General features: G+C 35.5%; 2 protein-coding genes across 2 annotated transcripts; both read left to right on the top strand.

Annotated features, from left to right (window-relative positions):
- The first annotated feature begins 3,785 nt into the window (after positions 1–3,785).
- LOC110905951 lies at positions 3,786–5,984 on the top strand. The gene is made up of 8 exons (XM_022151348.2): positions 3,786–3,957; positions 4,056–4,166; positions 4,255–4,323; positions 4,723–4,782; positions 4,866–4,934; positions 5,005–5,061; positions 5,144–5,356; positions 5,454–5,984. Exons 1-8 carry the CDS (start codon positions 3,823–3,825, stop codon positions 5,679–5,681), a joined length of 942 nt encoding a protein of 313 aa, XP_022007040.1. The 5' UTR covers positions 3,786–3,822; the 3' UTR covers positions 5,682–5,984.
- A 6,589-nt stretch (positions 5,985–12,573) lies between these two features.
- LOC110907445 lies at positions 12,574–15,070 on the top strand. The gene is made up of 3 exons (XM_035983099.1): positions 12,574–13,420; positions 13,553–14,841; positions 14,951–15,070. Exons 1-3 carry the CDS (start codon positions 12,574–12,576, stop codon positions 15,068–15,070), a joined length of 2,256 nt encoding a protein of 751 aa, XP_035838992.1.
- Positions 15,071–15,381: the final 311 nt, after the last annotated feature.

Below are 15,381 nucleotides of genomic sequence, written 5' to 3'. Positions count from 1 at the left end.
AAGAAATTAAAGGTGTGTTGTTATTTATGTTATTCGATTGTATTATACAAAGTTGTTTTTATGAATATTGTTTTGATTGCTAAAAACCATTTTTGTTCTGATTTCTGTAGATCTGATTAAAGAAATTAAAGGTATGTTGTTATTTATGTTGTTCAATTGTATATAAAGTTCATTTTATAAAGATTCTTTTGATTTCTAATAACGTTTTCTTTGTTCTGATTTCAGTAGATCCGATCAAACTTTATCTTTTTCTTTCTTTGGATTTCTAATAATCTTTGTTATGATTTGTAATAACTTTTTCTTTGTTCTGATTTCTGTAGATCTGATTTCGGACTCCGGTAATTCGTCAATCAAAAGAGGTTAGTTAAGTGTTATAGTTGTTTTATCTTTTTTAAGTTTGTAATATGTAATTTTATATCCTTTCTGTTCATTATTTTTTTACTTATTAATATATGTTCTGAATGATTTATGGTTTGTATTTTCTCATGGTGAACCCTCAATCTTTTTTGAAATTCGGACTCGGATTGTTAGTCTACCAAAATAAGTTATGTTGTTCTGAATTTTGTAGATCCGATCATAAAATTGAAGGTATGTTGTTTTAGTTTGTTGTTTATCTACTGTGCATCTTTAATCTAAGCGATTGAACATTTATATTTTTTTTGCAAACAATATCAAGATCAGAGGTTTTGTTATCATCATCTACATTCTCTGATTTATGTAGTGTCTATGAACGTTAATCATGTATTGGACATTTATCAAACTCATGTATTGGACATTTATCAAACTTACTGATTTTTGTTTATTTTGATTTTCATGTGAATCCCTAAATCTTGGATAACAATCGGACTCCGATCATTCAATAAGCAACAGAGGTTAGTTGAATGTTATAGTTGTTTTCTCTTTTTTAAGTTTGTAATATTGTTTTGTCAGAATCTTTGCTCCACGTTTCTATTGTTTTGTTTGAAGCTTGATTGAATATCATATTTGTTCTTGGAGTTTAATGGTTTGATCCTTGATGTTTGACAATTGAATTTCGGATCATGATAACGGTTCGGTGCTATCCATCCGTTTGTTCCAAAATTATTATTGTTAATTTTTATTTCCTTATTTAGAGGATATATAATAACTTGATTTTAAATTCAAATTTTTGATTTGGAGTATAATATGGAAGTAAACGATTTGGAGTTAATAACATTAATTGGATTTCCTTTTTAGGTGAGTTCAATGTACCTAGACATGTTAATGGTTTAAAATTTAGAGTTTTATATATAATTTTGATTAAATTCTTCCAACATATTATAGTAATTTTAAATTTAAATTATATTTGATTTATTTTTAAATAAAGTTACCTGAAATAGAAGTTGACTACATTTATTTTTTATAATTGCTAATTATCCTAATTTTTAATAACCTCTAATCGACAATTATTGGTTTCTATATAACTAATTAGATTCAAATTATTCAACAATCATATTAAAAAATTTATTGGTTTTTACCGTATATGCTTTAAATCATTAAAATAATAGATACGGAATTGAGTTTTGAACTTTCACTGTATTTTAGATGATTATGTCCTTCAAGATGCTAACATTTGTATGTTTTCTAATATCGTTTTAATTATTAGAAGCCTGTTTTAAGAATATATTAATATTTTTTAAAAATGTCAACAAATGTGTTTTTAGTATATTTCGCTGATAATTTCCTTATTTAGATGATAGATAATAACTTGATTTAAAATTCAAAATTTTGATTTGGAGGATATTATGGAAGTAAACGATTTGGAGTTAATAACATTAATTGGATTTCCTTTTTAAGTGGGTTCAATGTACAAAGACATGTTAGTGGTTTAAAATTTAAAATTCTATATATAATTTTGATTAAATCTTCCAACATATTATAGTAGTTTTAAATTTAAATTATATTTGGCTTATTTTTAAATAAAGTTACCTAAAATAGAAGTTGACTATATTCATTTTGTATAATTGTTAATTATCCTAATTTTTAATAAACTTTAATCAACAATTATTGGTTTCTATATAGCTAATTAGATTCAAATTATTCAACAATCATATTAAAAATATTTATTGGTTGTTACATATAAGTTTTACATCATTAAAATTAAATTTTAAGCTTATATGTTTTTTGTTTCGATTCATAGGAAATACCGTATGATTTTGCAAGCTTATTGTGGGAAGGAAAAGTTCCATATGGTCAATGTCTTGAACTTATTGATGATGACTTATGCAACTGCATGAGTCTGAATCTTTTTCGAACACAAGAGGTAATTTTAATTTTATCGTTTTTTGGTGTTTTTTGATCCGGTATAATGATAGTCAATTATTATTTTAAATTTATATTTTGAAGTAAACCATTATTGTGTGTGATTTTAAAATTTTAATTTCGAAGTCAATCATTATCTTAAATTTAAATTTTGAAGTTTGCCATTAATGTGTTTGATTTTAAATTTGGAAGTCAATCATTTTTTTAAATTTAAATTTGGAAGTAAACCATTAATGTGTTTCATCCATTTAGCCATTCCTTTTTCAATTAACTTAATTCATCTTTAATGTGACAGAATTGATGAAGTGATATAAGAAGGTTTCTTTGTTAATTGATTATTCTCTTCCGCTTACAGGGGATAACGCTAAGGTAATTAACATCAAAATTCAATATTTCTATTACTTGAATTCTCTTGCTTTATAATTTCTTTCAATGTATTATTTTGTGTTTTGACTTGGATATAAAACATAATGTGAAGGTATATTTTAAACTAATTTTACCGAGTGTTTTTATTTGGATTGCAGAATAAGTGCTTTGATGAACTAATAGGTGTTTGAATTTTGTGTTTACTTTGCTCTGCATAGGGCTCCTTCAGTTTTTTGTATTCTTTTACTTCGCTCAGTAATTATTCTATTTTCAAGATAAGAATACAAGCTGCATTTGCATTGGCTACCTACCAACAATAGTGGGTGAATCAGTAATAACAAAACTATTGAGATAAGTTTTAAAGCTTATTGAGAAATATTGATTGTGTTTCTATAAATACTTTACCGTTTAATTTTGTAAAAAACCTTCATATTTAATTTTCAGATATGGATCCAATGAACAACAGTCCTTCATTTTTAAAGCTTATTCAGGAAGATGACCAGATATTTTTGGTACGGTTATTGGTATTCTAAATACTAATCATATTTTTAGTAAACTGATGTTTGTCTTTTTTTTTTTATTTTTTTTAAACTCATAGCAAATACCTAATGACTTTGCTTCAATGATTTGGGGAGACCAACCACCTTACAAAGATTCAGTTAAGATTGTTGATGGCAACAAGTTATGGTTTGTAAGACTGAAAAAAACTGATGTTGGCCATGTTCTTGCTGATGGCTTCACCAAAGTTGTTCGGGATAGTTGTATAAGAAAAAATAACTATCTTATGTTTCAGTCATTTGGACAATCATCATTCTTTCTAATGGTGTTTAAATCATTTGTTCATCAATACTGCTTTATATCCAAAATCACACCTGACAAAGGCGTTATTGTAAGTAGTATATTATACAATCAGTATGATGAATAATGTTTTCTTTCTGTATATTGGTTTTTAAATTAATTTTTAATTATCACTGCCTATGCAGGTCATGGCTGATGAATTTTGGAGGCAATTTTATGGGAAAAATTTCAATTGGTGGTCAATCAACTCTTTATTTAGGAGATAGATTTTGGAACGTTAAGATGGACGGATTAACTGACAGCTGTGTTTTTACTCATGGATGTTCTAAGATGGTAAACGATCTTACCTTAGACAGCCGATCTATCTTTGTCTTTTCAATGGTTGGAAATAAAATTTTCGAGCTTTCAGTCTTTAATCATCAAACCAGTACTCAAATTCAGAACAACAAGGTTGAGTTAGTTGTTTTGGATGACTCCATCTATGGTGATGATGGTGATGATTTGGTTATTGCGGTTAGAATTATACATCTATACTATTATTTAGTTATTAATGCGAGCTTACAAGTAGATCTTGAATTTCACACATTGTTATTTTTTATCTTTTTTTGTAGTCCGAACATAAGGAGAAGTGTAGTACTGCCGAAACTGACTTTCAGGAAAGTGTTGTTGTGGAATGTGAAGATGACAAATTTCAGTTGGCAAGTTTTGAGTCTGTGTTCAATGTAAACCCCTATATTTTAATCTAATTTATTAAAACTTATCATAAATATTTTTTTGTATTTATACATTTGTTTATTGTTAATTGTGTAGGATATTGATGATTCGAAGTTTGATAACTTTTTCTCATATCTACTTGAAATGGAAGACCTTAAGAAGAAGGTAATTTTTTGTCATTGTTTTTTTTCGTATTTTATTAAATTTTTAATTATCATTCTTATTATATTGTTAAACACTTTTCCCTTATATGTAGTTCAAAGATGATTGAGATAAAAAAACCGATCCGATATGCAAAGCAAGTGTTGTTTGTGATAAAAATCAAAGTTTAAAAGTTTGTGTTCATTTATAGGAGTTTGTAATTAACTGAATTGTTTTACCTATATTTTTTCATTTTAAACCGTTAATGTTTTATGTTTCTTACGATGATCCGAAGGGGAAAACAAATGTTGTTGTTGATGAAAATCTAAGTTTAAAGGTTTTGGTTCAGTTACTTAATTATATTTTTATGAATTTAAGTTGATTACTTTACATTTTTTTATTTATACGTTTTCCTTTTTTCAGGACAAAAGCAACTTTGAGATGGACCTGGACAAATTTTTGATACCGAAGAATAACTCCCATGTATATCTGATTACTTAAGTATTATATAATTCAATGTATTAATTCATTCTATATTAATATTTTTATACTCTTTTGTTTTATAGGTTGATCCTACACGAAAAACAAATATTTTTATTTCTGAACCGAGTCTGTCCTCCATAGTTGTTTCTGATGTGAGTATTTCTGATTCGATATTTTGTTCGAATTATGATAGTTACTTATGTATTTATTTACCTGTTTTAGACCATTCCGAAATATAAAGTTGATGTTGGTCAAATTGTTTTACCGATAAAGAGGAAGGTATAGTATCATATATAACTTTTTTACTTTTAATTTTATTTCTTAAAAAAGAACTAATTATTATTTTATTTGAACTTTTTAGGCCACTCATAAATGTAAAGCAGTTATGTTGGTGTCCGATGAGTCTCTTATCGTTCATCGTACACGTTCAAAGTTTAGAAACAAAAATGAATCTGTGGTTGTTGATAAGTTTATGGCTGCTGAAACCACATCTGTTAGCCGTAAACGTTCTACATTGAAAAGGTCGAAAACAATTTCAATCATTGAGTTCACCAAAGTCGCCGAGAACAGAATGGTATGTGTTTTCATATTATTAAAATTTATATATTTTATTCAAGTAATAAGCATATGTTTTAGATTACTTTGACAATTTTTGGTTTTGTGACTTTCAGCGTTTACCGTCTGCTATTTCCGATGAGTTATCTCTTTCTTTTCACAACCTCCGTGATGTTTCAATCCAAAACATTAGATGTGAGGTAACAAACATGAAGACGATAGCGGAAAAGAATGGAGATGGTTACAGGTATGGTTTTTCCAAGTGGTCGGCTTTCTTGAAATCAAATCAAATACACATGGCGCTACTCTTTTCTTTAAATATGTCAAGTCTTCGCAGCTTTTGATTTTGACCAAATTTGTACACAAAACGACAAAGAAAAGAGGCCGTCCGTGACTGTTTGCATTTGTGGTTGTTAGTTGGTTTTGTATATGTTTTCGTGAACTGGTAGTTATTAGTTGATGGTGGGTTTACAGTTGTTTGCATAGTTTCTACTTGATCTTCGTATGGCCCAAGTTGGATGTCAGTTATGTTTTCTGTTTGGACAATTAGTACTTAAACATGCCCTCTTTTGTAAGAAAGTTTACAAGTTAATTTTTGTTTTAATTTAGAACATAATTTTGGTACTACTCTTTTTTCCAATTTTATTATTAGCTTTGCACAACCAATCATATTACTTTTTTAATATCCAAGTATCCAACGCAAACATCCGAACCTCTACATATATTATTTTAATACGAATATATAATTTTTTTTCAATACGAATGTTAGTTTTATATATTTTTATTAAAAAATATAACAATTGAATACTCCCTCCGTCCCATTTTAGATGTCATTGGACCCACATTCACACAATTTAAGAAATATTTGAGTATTTTATTTTTTGAGTTGTAAAATGACAATAATGTCCTTAGAAATGACAATTAAATTGGGACAACAAAAAATGGAAGTTTGTAATGGTAAGGGCAAAACTGGAAATTATATTTACATTTTTGGAAATGACAATTAAATTGGGACAACCAAAAGTGGAAATTTGGACATTTAAAATGGGACGGAGGGAGTATATCTTACACACGATAAAACATAACAGTCAAATTACCAAATAAGTTGATGTTTGAATTTGTATGTTGACTTATTTCTAGATGTATATCTTATATTTTTATTAACTTATTATTTATTTTAGGAAACTTATAAATATTTATAATAATTAACAAAACAATGATAATTTATTTATGTTAAATTATTTGGTCGATTTTGTCTATTCGTAATTTCCAAAGTTTTATAAATTAATATTTCCATTTATAATGCAATAACATATCCAAATTAATTTTAGATAAATTTGTTTCTTTATTAATTGACAATCATTTTTAAGTAAAATGGAAACTACAATAGAATGACAAATAATTTTGATGTAGATATTTTATTTTTTATTAAAATAAATATAATATTTGTTTTGTTCTATGGTATTACACTTTTAATTAATTATTTAACGATCATTTGTTGAGTACTAATAAAAAAATCCTTATTTTTATTGTCACAGTTTTCTATTTGAAAATGAGGTTTTGTTTTGATCAAAGTTGGGTTATGCAGGTAAGTGTTAAATCTCATGTTAATTTGAAAACGCCTCAATCTTAAGCTTCAAGATCTCGAGTAATACAATTTACATTTTTTTTCTTTATATTTTATAAATATTACCTAATTTTGTTAATCTGAAATTAATTGCCTATATTCTTTTTTTAGAGATGTTGAGGTTGATTTAACTCTTTGGGATGATTATGCGAAGGACATGTGTTCGTACATGCTTAGTCAAGATCTTGAAGCCCATGTTGTCAAATCTGTTCATTTTGGTGCTGTTAAAACCTAAAAAGGTATCTTATTAAGTCTAGGATTTAAAAATGTATCTTATTAAATTTCTCATCATAAAAGAACATTCCATTTATAATATCATTTTATATAAATTACAACATACATCTCCATTACATATCAACTTTCAATCTATTCTTTGGTTTCTTCAACTAGGTACGTTGCAAAATTTTTAAGTAATACACAATCTCTTTTTCATGTATCAATACAAACTAATATCATTTATGTTTTATTATACGTTTCCATTTTACTAGGTGTTTCGTATAATGGATCAAATTCCGTTTGATGTTTGATCATGGAAATTTTTGTATCAATACAAACTAATATCATTTATGTTTTATTATACAAAAACAAGTCATTTGGATACAACGTTTTATCTGATCAATACATGAATATTTTTTTACACAAACAATTTGAATTTCCAAATTAATTTATTTTTAAAAACAAACAAATTGAATTTAAAACCATCAATAACATAACCGTGAGTACTTTCTTATATTTTTAAAATCAAAGTAGGTAAAAATTTAAGGTTTCGAATTTGTTAATAAACTAAACATTAATAATTTATATATTATCTTTATTTTTTCCCGTTTGTTAATATCAATTTATAAAATATTTTGCAAATCAAACAAACTACTGAAATTTGTCTCTGTAATTTTGAGAATGTCGTGTATGTTTACCAATGCATACTCCATAGATAGATTTATTTTATAATTTTGAGTTAATAATTTTGTTTACAAATTGACAATCTATTATTATGAAGTAAGATTTTACCTCATATGTTTAACTTTTAAAGTTTCAAAAACCACTTTTAGTATGTTTTGTAAATAATAATTAATAGGTCAAATATAGTTACGTAAATAATATTATAACAATAATAAATACATTTGAAAACTATGCATTTGAAATTTGGATTGCACTACAGTCAACTTTCAACCTGTTTGGCCTATATGTGTGGTACTCAACCAATGTGATTGTGCATATCAAAAGATATTGTGTTTGTGTGTTTCAAAGGTTGGTGACAATGGTGGTGTTAAAGGCTTGGAGAATTCATTATAGTTTTTTTTTTATTTTTTTGTAAATGTTAAGTGTTATAATAAAGAACGGACAAAATATTAATAAAGTTCTAATAATCTGTTATAATAAATAAAAGTTTTTTTTTGTCGTGGGTCATTCAGTGAGGCAAATTTCTGCCTCCGGTTCTTGCCCAAAGTTTCTAACCTTACTCGCAACCCTAACGACTACAACTTTCAATTCAAAACAATTAAAAAACAAGTTTGTTCGCAACCCTAATGACTACAACTTTCAATTCAAAACAATTATAAAACAACTTTCTGACATAGTTTGATTAATATAAAGTAAATTTTCCTACCCGCGAAGTTCGCGGGTGATAACCTAGTGGTGTTATATACTTATTATATGGTGTTATATACTTACTGAATGGTATTATATACTTACTGAATGGTGTTATATACTTTACTGTATGGTGTTATATATGTGCTGAATGGTGTTTATAGAGATCTTTTAAAAAAAGCCAGTTCCTATAATTAAGGTGACGGTTATAGGAAGTTTTTAATTAATTGAATTAATGATAAAATTACTTGTTTACCCTTTTGAATTAATTTAGATTTAGGACACATGTCATCTTCATAATATTTCTCACCTTTCTCACACTTTTAACCCTTTTTACAATAACCTTACCTATACCCAACAAACTTATTTATGATATAATTACACAACATATGTATTTAATAACAAACGAATATATAAACATACTATACTATTGAATTAAAGAGAATAAAATTTTAATTTTTTTATGGTATAATTTTAATAAAATAATAACGTAGTTGTCATTATGGCCTTTTCTTTTTGTCATACCCGTTAATCACGTAGTTGTCATGGACTCATTTTAGATTTTGATTTTCATATCTACTTAATAAAATTCGCATGTAATTCACCTATTGTATTTTGGTACGCCTTTCGTATATTGACTTATCGAAAGAATGGTATTCTCTTAGACAATTTTAGAGAGTAATAAACTAACAATAAGTTTTATAATATGATCATGAAGAGGTATGGTCCCAATTCCCTGCCTACATGGCAGGGACCACACCACTTTTTGTGCACACAAGGCATCCATGTCACCAAGACCTTCTAGAAGCTTCCAGAAGACGTCTAGGCGGTCCATAGTTGGCATCAAAGATGCTTCGTCCAACATAAAGGACAAAACGTGTCACCATTGAGAGAAGGCCACATAGGCCTGCGACAATCCAGGGAGCAAGTCTGACGCAACCAGTACGAGGTATCCAGCGTAAGCGAATAGAAGGACGCCACGTGTACCACTACACCCTTCGCGACAGAGCAGACCAAGAGGATATTCCCCTTGGTCGGACAGCTGGCGCACACCCACAGCTGGCACAGCTGCTTCCTCCTTCTTCACCATCCGGCTATAAATAGGACCCTTCATCATTCAGGTTAAGGATCTTGACTCTCTTTACTCACTCTATACACACACTGTTTTATTCATCTCAGAGCAGTACTTATTCTCACGCCGGAGCCTGGTTAAGAGGGAAAACCCCCTTTTCCCCCTCTTAACGAGACTAACGGTGTTTACTGTTTTGCAGATCTCAGGCCTTTGATACGAGCAAGAGAAGAGGTTGAACCCCATAAGTGAAACGACCCTCTTGGTTATCCTTTGTGTTAACCATTGTTTCAACATTGGCGCCATCCGCTTTTTTGCAAGACCACTCTCACCTCTTTTTCTCTTTTAGAAAACACTCGTGAAAATGGCAGACCATAATCATTCACACCCAGCTGACGGAGAAATCTCTTCTTTTGAACTCGTTTCGGACACGGCACACGTCCAACGAGGTCAAAGGAACGAGACCATCCAAGAAGGTCAGCTGAACAACGAGTTTCCATCCATTTTTGGAAGTGCGTCCAGGGCTGCTAGCCAAACCACAACTGGACCCATTTTCCAAACACCAACAAGAACCGTTACACAAAACACAAATGGAGCTACGTTCCAAACTCCGACGGGGACCTTGCACCACGTGCCTCCCCCGATGCCAAGTTTAAGCCATGGAGCAGGCCCTTCTGCTCCATCGGAACCAACACAGCTCAATTACTCTGCACTCTTAGGGCTACCAGAAGGAAAAACTCTAGCCTCCTGGTACGCCGAACAAATGGCGTCCATAAACTTAGTTTACACGCAACTTAGCGCACAGCAAGCTCTGCTCCAAGCACAGGCCAACCAAACAACATTTGCAACTCCGCAGCCAAGGTCTCTGAGCACACACACGGCTCAGCAGACCAACGCATGGAACTTACGTCCAGAAAGAGGGCCAGTGCAGAATATAAGAAGACCCAGTGTACAAGACATGCGCGACACTTATGCTGAAACAGAGAGTAATTTCGTGCAAAACTCCACCCTGCACCGGAAACCAATCCAGACCCGTTTGGGCGCACGTAACATGAACACAGAATGGGAAGAGGAGGAAGACGACCCAACGTACAAGGCAGAATCCACAGTGTTCAGCAGACTTCCTCCAGAACACGAGGCATACAAACCAACCAAGCGCGCGGGGTACAACCCCAAAGCAGAGCACGATTACACTTTGAGCTATCGTCCTGAGGACATGGCAGAAAATTCAAAATTCATTCCAGAAATCGCGTGCGCAGCCATCGATAAAACAAAGTTACCCCACAACGTAGGTAAATACAACGGGCTGACGGACCCAGACGATCACCTCCAGGTGTTCAAAGGCGCAGGAGCAACAGGTGGTTGGAACCTACCAACATGGTGTCACTTGTTCGCTCAAACTTTCGTTGGTGCGGCACGCATCTGGTTCGACAATTTACCAGCTGGAAAAATCAAATCATGGGTCGACTTTCGAGAAAAATTCTTAGCACACTTTTCTTAACAGCGAAGACACGCCAGAGACCCAGGTGATTGTTTGAACATATACAGAAAAGACTACGAAAGCGTAGAGGATTTTATTACGAGGTACAACAAAGAATGTTTGGAAATCGGAGACATACCGGAAAAGATGATGCGCGCACACTTCATGCGAGCAGTCAAATGCGACGATCTGGTTAAAAGAATCAAAGGGCGCGACGGAGGACCCAAAGACTGGGAAACCTTCATTGAAGCGGCCAAGACCATCGCGCAGACAGATAGACAACTGACCGGTGACGATCACCGTCAGCGCGCACACAACCATCACGATCGAAACAACAAAAGGGGTAGAAATCAACCCTGGAGGGCTTCTGGGAACAGAGAAAGAAACCCCCCGCGGGACGACGCACGCCATACGATCAATCAGATAGCCCATCGAAAAGAAGTAAAGCGCGAAAACAGAGAAAAGCAGTGGACTCCACTAACCAAAACACCTTCTGAAGTCTTAGCTACAGAGAACCATCAATTCAAACCACCCTTGCAGATGCGCAACAAAAGGGGTCAGGACCCAAATCTCTTCTGTGAATTCCACAAAGATACGGGCCACTTGACCGACGATTGCTTTAGCTTAAAGCAAGAAATTGAAAGAGCTCTAAGAGACGGAAAGCTCGGTCACTTAGTCAAAGGAGGAAAGCGCGATTACCGCCAGATACAACGAAGAGATGAAGGTCCAGACAACAAGAAGCTCAGAAAGCTAGAAACTCATATGGTGCAAGGAGGACCACGGCGACCAAGAAAAAACTATAACAAATGCGCGCAGGATGATTCATGGCGCGAGAAGCAAGTAGTGTTCCCAATTGTCAGGGGGGGTTCAAGAGAAAAGCGGCCAATAGTCATTCCAGGGGTAATCGGCCACTACCAAACAGATTACATCTTTATTGATCCCGGAAGCACCGCAGACATCATATATGAACAGTGCTTCAATCAATTCGACCAAGAGGATAAGGCGCGTCTAGAACCAGTTGACTACCCATTAACTGGATTCTGCAACGAGGCCGTCTTTCCCCTAGGACAAATATCTTTCCCAGTATTACTTTCTGATGGGAGAAATTCAAGAACAGAAGAAGTCACATTCATGGTGCTACCGGCACATTCACGACATGACATCCTCTTAGGACGAGAATCCCAAGGAGATTTCAGTATGATATGTTCCGCACCACATTCTGCCATAGGCTTTCCAACCGAAACAGGCGTTGCGTTGATATACGCAAGCAAGGAAGTGCTAGCAACAGACGAAATCAGGCCGGCAAAAGCAAGCAAGCCCGCACCGCGCAGAGAGGCAGAAAAATGGGTATTGAATAGCGCATACCCAGAACAAACGGTCACTCTGGGACCCGCAATGTCTGACCTAACGCGTGCGGCGCTAAAGAAATTACTGCATGACAACATGGACGTGTTCGCCTGGACACCGGCCGATATGGTTGGTGTTCCACGGCATATAGCGGAACACCGGCTAAACGTTTCAGAGGATGCGAAGCCAGTAGTGCATGCCAAACGACACCTGGGGGACATCAAACATGATGCAATGAAAGAACAAGTGTTAGAACTGCTAAACGCAGGAATCATCAGGGAAGTCCGGTACCAAACGTGGGTGGCAAGCCCAGTTATGGTAAAGAAACCAAATGGTAGTTGGCGAATGTGCGTCGACTACAAGGATCTGAACAAAGCATGCCCCCGTGACTGCTATGCGTTGCCAGACATAGACGAGAAAATAGATTCTTTGGCAACGTTTCGGTGGAAATGTTTCCTGGATTGCTACAAGGGATACCACCAGGTCCAGATGGCTGTTCAAGACGAGGATAAAACCGCATTCCGCACGCCAACGGGGCTATACTGCTACACCAAGATGCCGTTCGGCTTAAAGAATGCAGGTGCTACGTATCAACGGTTGATGAACGAAACATTTAGCGACGCCATCGGTAAATACATCGAGGTATACATGGACGATCTGGTAATCATGAGCAGGGAGGAGAGCGCGATGCTGGTAAACATTCAAAAAACCTTCAACACGCTGCGCAGCGTGAGCATCAAACTGAATCCAGCAAAGTGCTCATTTGGAATGGAGGAAGGAAAGTTTCTGGGCTTCATAGTCACCAAAGATGGTTTTAAGGTGAACCCAGAAAAGGTCCAGGCCATTGAGAGGATGCCTTCACCAGCAAGCATCAAAGATATGCAAAAGCTCGCAGGACGATTGGCAGCCCTCAATCGATTCCTAGCAAACCACGCGGCAAAATCCTTCCCATTCATCAAGACCTTGCGAAACTGCATGAAGAAAACCCAATTCCAATGGACTCCGGAAGCAGAAAATGCGTTCCGCGAGATGAAAGACTGTCTCATCAAGCTGCCAACTCTAACCGCACCAAACAAAGGAGAACCTTTGGTTTTGTACCTCTCAGCTTCCGACAAGGCCGTCGGTGCCGTACTGCTGGTTGATCGACAAGGTGTCCAAACACCTGTGTATTATGTGTCCAGAACCTTAACCGACCGAGAAACAAGATACGCAATCATGGAAAAGCTTGTCCTTGCACTGATTCACGCGTCAAGAAGGCTACGCCGATATTTCGCCAATCACGTCATCCACGTGTTAACAAATTACAATATTGGGAATATCCTAGCAAGGCCGGAAATATCAGGAAGGTTGGCCAAATGGGCGATAGAGCTAGGGGGACACAACGTAGTCTTCAGACCACGACCGTCGATAAAAGGCCAAGTTTTGGCAGACTTCATGACGGAAGTCCCCGATGACAAAGACAGAGAGTGTAAGGCGATGGAGAAAGCGGAGAAAAAACAAACCGAAGAACCATGGATGCTGTATACTGACGGCGCGTCCAACGAAGATGGGGCAGGCGCGGGGCTACGGCTAGTGAGCCCTGACAAAAACGAGTTCACTTACGCCATACGTCTAGACTTCAAGAGCACAAATAACGAGGCAGAGTATGAAGCCTTTCTGGCCGGCTTGCGCTTAGCAATCAAAATGGGAGTCCGACATATTGAGGCACATGTGGACTCCATGCTAGTGGCAGGCCAAATCAACGGTCAATACGAAGCCAAGGGCGACATAATGGCACTCTATCTCAACCAAGCAAAGACGTTGCTGCAAACTTTCTATTCGTACAAGGTGCACCACATAAACCGCAGCGAAAACAAGCCGGCAGACGCCTTAAGCAAGCTTGCGTCAACAAGTTTTCAGCACCTAGCCAAATACGTACGCATAGAAGTTTTAAGCAACCCGTCTGTTCCACTCCGAGAAGTCAGCGTCATACAAACGGGAACCACGTCATGGATGACACCCATCATCATGTACTTACAGTCCGGGATACTCCCAGAAAATAAAGCCGAGGCGCGGAAAATCCAGTATAAATCAGAACATTATCAAATGGCGGACGGGATATTGTACCGAAAGTCATATCTAGGCCCTCTGCTGAGATGTGTTGACGCCGACGACGCAAATTATCTGATCCGGGAAGTACATGAGGGCATCTGCGGCATCCACGCCGGGCCGCGCATGGTAGTGGCTAAAGTAATGAACGCCGGTTACTACTGGCCCGGAATGCACCTCGACGCCGTGAAGGAATTAAGGAAATGCAGCGGATGCCAAAGGCATGCACCAAAAACCATGCGTCCAAAAAACGAGTTGGTGCCAGTAACAACTGCATGGCCCTTCCAACAATGGGGCATAGACATGGTGGGCCCCTTCCCAGAAGCTCCGGGGGCAGTCAAGTTCATCATCGTCGCGGTCGATTACTTCACCAAGTGGGTAGAAGCAAAAGCACTTGCGTCAACCACATCGGCAGTCGTTAAACGATTTATCTGGGAACAAATCATATGCCGTTTCGGCCTGCCACTCCGAATCATCACCGACAATGGTACAAATTTTGCAGCAGATGATCTCGAACGATGGTTCAAGGAACTAAACATTGAACACACCTTCTCGTCGGTCGCACATCCGCAAGGGAATGGTCAAGTTGAAGCAGTCAATAAGAGCATCGTTGATGGCATCAAAGCAAGACTCGGTGAAAAAAGACGAGGATGGGTCGACGAGCTACCAAGCATATTATGGGCCCATAGAACAATGCCCAAGACAAGCAATGGAGAAACACCGTTCAGCTTGGTCTATGGGTCCGAGGCTGTGATCCCAGCAGAAATCGGGCTTCCATCCCCGAGAATGCTCTCCATGAATCTGATCAATAACGAAGAAGAAAGAAGGATCGACCTGGACCTCCTA

The sequence above is a fragment of the Helianthus annuus genome, chromosome 14, assembly GCF_002127325.2.
Source record: "Helianthus annuus cultivar XRQ/B chromosome 14, HanXRQr2.0-SUNRISE, whole genome shotgun sequence".
Lineage (NCBI taxonomy): Eukaryota > Viridiplantae > Streptophyta > Magnoliopsida > Asterales > Asteraceae > Helianthus > Helianthus annuus.
The sequence above is the reverse complement of the archived record's forward strand: the minus strand, read 5'-3'. Positions and strand labels throughout refer to the sequence as shown.

What these genes read in the sequence shown, in the direction of transcription:
- LOC110905951 (XM_022151348.2), top strand. Translation starts at nt 3,823, where the DNA reads ATGGTTGGAAATAAAATTTTCGAGCTTTCAGTCTTTAATCATCAAACC. An exon ending in TGGAAGACCTTAAGAAGAAG is followed by an intron (nt 4,324 to 4,722) that starts GTAATTTTTTGT and finishes TCCTTTTTTCAG; the next exon opens with GACAAAAGCAACTTTGAGAT. An exon ending in AAGTCGCCGAGAACAGAATG is followed by an intron (nt 5,357 to 5,453) that starts GTATGTGTTTTC and finishes TGTGACTTTCAG; the next exon opens with CGTTTACCGTCTGCTATTTC.
- LOC110907445 (XM_035983099.1), top strand. Translation starts at nt 12,574, where the DNA reads ATGGTTGGTGTTCCACGGCATATAGCGGAACACCGGCTAAACGTTTCA. An exon ending in CATCAAGACCTTGCGAAACT is followed by an intron (nt 13,421 to 13,552) that starts GCATGAAGAAAA and finishes TGTACCTCTCAG; the next exon opens with CTTCCGACAAGGCCGTCGGT. An exon ending in AACAATGGGGCATAGACATG is followed by an intron (nt 14,842 to 14,950) that starts GTGGGCCCCTTC and finishes CCACATCGGCAG; the next exon opens with TCGTTAAACGATTTATCTGG.